Source organism: Bos indicus, chromosome 8 (assembly GCF_029378745.1).
Source record: "Bos indicus isolate NIAB-ARS_2022 breed Sahiwal x Tharparkar chromosome 8, NIAB-ARS_B.indTharparkar_mat_pri_1.0, whole genome shotgun sequence".
Taxonomy (NCBI): domain Eukaryota; kingdom Metazoa; phylum Chordata; class Mammalia; order Artiodactyla; family Bovidae; genus Bos; species Bos indicus.
Window position 1 is genome coordinate 86,091,436 of NC_091767.1, and position 6,000 is coordinate 86,097,435.

Here is a 6,000-nt window from a genome sequence, read left to right on the forward strand (position 1 = left end):
CTGCTACTGTAAGACCTTTAGAGTCCGTTGTTTGTGCTCTGTGTTCTGAATTGCTCCCCTGGCAGGGAGTTCTAGGTCATGCCTCACATGGTGTGCATTTTGGGGTACACAATGTTTTTTGAGGTTTGGTTTGTAATTTTGTTCCTTCATGCAGCTTACATAACTATCTGCTAGTGCTTAAATATTTTAGTTGGAGGTGGGAGTGGGCTGGTGGAGAACTCTGAGTTGAAAAGGGCGGGTATTTTCAGAAAAACCATGGATGCCTTGCTGTTCACAGGTCCCCAGGACAGCAGCAGGATGGGAATTCTGTACATCTTGGTTCCAAGCATCGCCATTCCCCTTGTCATCGCGTGCCTTTTCTTCTTGGTCTGCATGTGCCGAAATAAACAGAAGGCTTCTGCCTCTACACCACAGCGGCGGCAGCTGATGGCCTCGCCCAGCCAGGATGTGGAAATGCCTCTTATCAACCAGCACAAGCAGGTCTCTGTGCCAGTATTTGTTTAAAGAGGCTGCTCCCCCAGGCTTAACCTCTACCTGGAGATTGGTTACCCCCAGTACTCACTTTCTTAATTTGCTTGATTCACAACACATGATTCTTTTAAACTGGCCTTCTTTTTGTCCTTTCTTCTCTAAAATATCCTGGGACATTTGCTTCCTTAGGAAATATATGGCAGGTGAGTTTGGAATTCACTGTTTTGCCTCGACAGAGACCTGCGCTATTATCACAGGCTGGGAATGGGCTTTCCTCATTCTGCAGTGCTTCAGCTGCCCCCTCAGGAGGACACACAAAAGAGGGGCTCAGATTGCCCCCACAACTAGAGGGTCGAATATGGCGCTTTTAAGGAATGAGGGCCTGTTTTCTGGTCAGTTTGGGGTTGGGCTGACTTTGTTTTGTTTTTCAGGGAAGAACAGAGCAACAGTCCTATAGAGGTGGTAGTAGGGACAGGTCACCCCTAACCTGGCTCCTAGGATGGTGAGAACGAACTGAAATGTGTAGCACAGGAGAAGGTTTCCCCAAGCTCACCCAGCCTCAGTGAAGGGGCGTTTACATTACTTGCAAGTTTTGGGGAAAAATCATTTCAATCTGGCTTTGAAGTGGAGGAGGCTGGACTTATTCAGTTCTGTAGCCAGGCATCACTGAATTTTTGCAGGGGGTGGCAGGGTGGAAGGGGGTTTAGCAGGTGAGGACACAGATTCCCCTGGGTTCAGACAGCCTCTGAGGACAGGGCTGGGCACACAGAAGGGGCAGGAAGTTGTAGAGGCTGAGAGATGCAAGACTTGAATCAATTTCACCAGTGTGGTGCCTCTGTCACGTGGCATCTAATGAAGAGTCTAGTCAAGAGGAAGCAGCAAGACAGGCCCTTTGAGGTGCATCTGGAGAGCAGCTGGCCTGAACTCTAAAAATGACTCAGATCGTGGGAAGCACACCTCAGGGTTCAAGAGAAATAGACATCAGGGCCTTGCTGATGAGTAGAAGCGGCTGGGCCTGTTGGTGGGCACATAGCAGGGAGCAGCAGCCAAGGCCCTCAGTGGGGGACACAGCTGAGAGGGTATCCTGGGACAGCTGGAGCTCAGCGTGCACACACCCACCCTCACCCACACACTTTATGATGCTTTCTTGAGGTGGCGGCATTGTTTGCAGCCTGGTTGGGACCATTTGAAGGTTTCAGGCAGTCCCTGCACATTTAAGAGCAGAGAGCAGTGTGTGATGCAGGCTGAAACTGAGCCTGGTGGGCCAGGGCGTGGCTCTAGGAGCCCCCGCCCAACCCCTTCTCCAGCTGTCTGGCTCTGCCTTCTGGTGTCTTGGTGGCAGAAATGTTTCACTGGGGCTTTTCTTCTTGGCAGGCCAAACTCAAGGAGATCAGCTTGTCCACCGTGAGGTTCATGGAGGAGCTTGGGGAGGGCCGGTTCGGGAAGGTCTACAAAGGCCATCTGTTTGGCCCGGCGCCGGGTGAGCAGACCCAGGCCGTGGCCATCAAGACACTGAAGGACAAAGCGGAGGGTCCGCTCCGGGAGGAGTTCCGGCACGAGGCCCTGCTGCGGGCGCGGCTGCAGCACCCCAACATCGTCTGCCTGCTGGGGGTGGTGACCAAGGACCAACCCCTGAGCATGATCTTCAGCTATTGCCCACACGGTGACCTGCACGAGTTCCTGGTCATGCGCTCACCGCATTCGGACGTGGGCAGCACAGACGACGACCGCACAGTGAAGTCCGCCCTGGAGCCCCCAGACTTCGTGCATGTAGTGGCGCAGATCGCCGCGGGCATGGAGTACCTGTCCAGCCACCACGTGGTCCACAAAGACCTGGCCACCCGCAACGTCCTGGTGTATGACAAGCTGACGGTGAAGATCTCGGACTTGGGGCTCTTCCGCGAAGTGTACTCGGCAGACTACTACAAGCTGACGGGCAACGCGCTGCTCCCCATCCGCTGGATGTCCCCCGAGGCCATCATGTACGGCAAGTTTTCAGTGGATTCGGACATCTGGTCCTACGGTGTGGTCCTGTGGGAGGTGTTCAGCTATGGCCTGCAGCCCTACTGCGGCCACTCCAACCAGGACGTGGTGGAGATGGTCCGGAGCCGGCAGGTGCTGCCCTGCCCGGACGACTGCCCCGCCTGGGTGTATGCGCTGATGATCGAGTGCTGGCACGAGTTCCCCAGCCGCCGGCCTCGCTTCAAGGACATCCACAGCCGGCTGCGCGCCTGGGGCAACCTGTCCACCTACAACAGTTCGGCCCAGACCTCGGGCGCCAGCAACGCCACGCAGACCAGCTCACTGAGCACCAGCCCAGTCAGCAACGTCAGCAACGCCCGCTACGGGGGACCCAAGCAGAAGGCCCAGCCCTTCCCGCAGCCCCAGTTCATCCCCATGAAGGGCCAGATCAGACCCATGGTGCCCCCTCCCCAGCTCTACATCCCAGTCAACGGGTACCAGCCGGTGCCGGCCTATGGGGCCTACCTGCCCAACTTTTACCCGGTCCAGATCCCAATGCAGATGGCCCCGCAGCAGGTGCCTGCCCAGATGGTCCCCAAGCCCGGCTCCCATCACAGCGGCAGCGGCTCCACCAGCACGGGGTACGTCACCACAGCGCCTTCCAATACATCGGTGGCGGACAGGGCAGCCCTGCTCTCGGAGGGCACTGAGGATGCGCAGAATGTCCCGGAAGACGTGGCCCAGAGCCCCGTGCAGGAAGCTGAGGAGGAGGAGGACGGCTCAGTCCCTGAGACCGAGCTGCTGGGAGACAACGACACTCTGCAGATGAGCGAGGCCGAGGTCCAGCTGGAAGCCTGAGGGCCATGGGGCCGTTGGGCACTGAGCGGACAGACACGGGCCTCAGGTGGAGGGCAGCCCAGGAACCGCTGAGCTGGAGGGCAGCCTCCCTGTGCCAGGTCCTCCTCTGCAGTCCTCTTGTGCACAGAGCTGCGCTGTGCCCACCTGTTTGGTTGGAGGGCCTTTTGGCCAATGGCTCCTGACCAGGCGAGGGTAGTAACCCCGCAGGACACGTGGTGACTCCCAGTGCCACCTACATTTCCCCGGAGGTTGACATCAGTGAGCAGCGCTTGTGCTTTGAAGGAAATTAGGTGACATCTTCTCTCCATACTGCCTATGGATTATGTCCAAACATTGGGAAAAAGCGGCCTGCGACAAGTTGGGACCTTGGGATTTGTGATGCCCAGCGGCTGGGCTGCAGGCTGAGGGTGGAGGAGGCTGCTTTGCTCTCTGCTGCCCTCACCTGCCAGTAACAGTCTCCCCTCACCCACCAAAGATGAATGGGAACAAGAAGTGGCCACCTGTCAGGGTCTGATGAGGAAGGGGCTCCTGCAATGGGAGTTCTGTATTAAAACGTTATGTGCCTTAAAAGAAACCCACATGATTTTGTATTCTTGTGAAATAATTTTTTAATTATCCTGCATGTGTATTTTGCCCAGTTTTCTGGAATTCAAGGGAAAGTGTTTTGGGGCCTTGGAATGTTACAGAGGAGGCAACATTGTACAGAGCACATTGTTATTTTTTTTTAGAATCCTGTACAGACCTTAAATGTAATTTATATGGTTTTTGTATGCCGTTTTCATTGAAGTATTTTGAGCTTAAAATGATGACTTCGTAATTTAACTGTTTACATTACCCACGTTGGGATACCACCAGATTGTATTCTGGTTTGCTTGTGTTTGTACCATATGTAAGCGAGGTCCGTTCATTTCAGAGCTCCTGTGACAGAAGGCCCACAAGTACACTGCATCTGACACGCGGGATAGAGTTCACTTGTAACTCCCACACCTGGTGTACCCAATAAAGCGAAAGAGAAGGTTCAGACGGCTCTGCAGGTCATGAGGATGTGAGGCAGTGGAGGTTGCTGGATGATGGAGACGCCGAATGGTGATGGTTTGGGCTGCAGTTGGGGCTTGTCCGGGAGCAGCAACTTCATCTGAACGTGGATATATTATACGTTGGCAGATAAATGATGGGAACAGGTTGCATTGCTTTTCTTGGTAAAGTCTGTAGCAGAGATTAACTGCAGATGAGATGAAGATGGTTTGGGGTATTAAACCTCTCTCCTCCTGAGGTCCCAAAGCCCCTGCCATTTTTAGACCTGGAGTCTGGCGCTTCCCCAGGCCTGGAGCAGGGCTGGAGGGAGAGACAGTGAAGGAGACTAGGCCTCCTTCACCACCTGCCCGAAGCTGCCTGCCTTCCATCGTTGGTCAGCAGCGCAGCCAGCCGAGTTTCGGTATACCTGGACCAGGGTACCCCTGTGGGGTCAGTGGCTCCAGGGCTTCCAGTCAGGGGAGGGGTTGGATGAGGCCTGGCGATGCTTCTGCTGTCCAGCTAATGGCCCCTGCTGCCCCTCTCCCCTAGGTAGGTCCCTTTTACCTTGGCGTGGCCTGGGTGGTTTTCCATGTTTAATGGAGTGGGTCCACAACCCTAGGTTAAGCAAGGCTCAGCTAGGAATTCACTTCACATCCATGAGCAGTGGGCCTTTATCATACATCAGAACATCCGATGGAGCTTGTTACAAAACAAGCACTGCCCTACTTGCTCCCAGGCAAGTCTGGGTGGGGCCAAGAAAGTGCATTTCTAACAAGGGTCCAAAGGGTCCTGATGCTGAAAGCCTCTTAAGTACAGCACCTGGGTCTCCCTGGCTCTCTGGCACCTCAGGCCATCGTGGACACCCCTTGCTCCTCTGTTAGCATGATGCTGCTGAGGGATATAGCCATGCACACAAACAAATAACATGTCTGAGTGTACATCCTGTGAATGTCTGGGAGCCCCCTGGAGCCTCTCTCCTGGCCAGTGTGGTCTGGATTGCATATTAGAAGAACCCAGGGCTACAGGGGGCTACTTCTCATTTCCACTGATCTGAAAGAGGAACTTCAGTTTATCTCTAATTTGGTACACCTGATGGTTTAACTGTTCCGTTGAGACCTAAGAATGAAAAATGGGAAATAGCCCTTTGGCTGCCCTGTCCGCAGACCTAGCCAGAGAGGCAAGTGGCTGCTTCAGTTTCCCGTCACTCAGCACCCAGACGTAAAGGCGGTGCTCGGGGCCATGGCCGGGACCACAGAGCGAGCAGCCAGGATTCTGCAGAAAGACACTTGGAGGGGTTTTTGGCAGAGTTGGGGAGGTTTTGATCTGGGGGATTTTTTGGCTCGAAATAAAATTTGTTTGTTACTGCATCTTTAGGAAGGTTATTGAGCCATTTATAGTTGGTGCAGTTGAACAAAAGTGACTTAATTGGGATGTTCCAGAACAGATTTTAGAGCTAAGCTGCCTAATTCAGATATATGTCACTCGTACTGTCCCACCTAGCCCCACGCCTGTTTACACCCACAAGAGGGAGATTTCCACACCAACTGAGTAAGGTCACATAAGTGTTCAGTTCAGTTCAGTTCAGTCGCTCAGTCGTGTCCAACTCTTTGCGACCCCATGAATCGCAGCATGCCAGGCCTCCCTGTCCATCACCAGCTCCCAGAGTTCACTCAAACTCATGTCCATCGAGTCAGT

General features: G+C 54.1%; 1 protein-coding gene across 2 annotated transcripts in view; it reads left to right on the forward strand.

Annotated features, from left to right (window-relative positions):
* Positions 1 to 5,672, forward strand: part of ROR2 (receptor tyrosine kinase like orphan receptor 2) — a 237,531-nt gene extending 231,859 nt beyond the window's left edge. The window contains exons 8-9 of one of the 2 annotated variants that reach the window (XR_002181323.2): positions 278 to 480; positions 1,846 to 2,072. Coding sequence is in view for 1 of the 2 variants with exons in the window: in XM_019966617.2 (XP_019822176.2) it covers positions 278 to 480; positions 1,846 to 3,291 (1,649 nt within the window). In the remaining variant the exon portion in view is untranslated. Of the gene's footprint in view, positions 1 to 277; positions 481 to 1,845 lie in introns of both variants that reach the window. The other variant, XM_019966617.2, reaches the window with a different exon arrangement.
* The last annotated feature ends 328 nt before the right edge of the window (positions 5,673 to 6,000 follow it).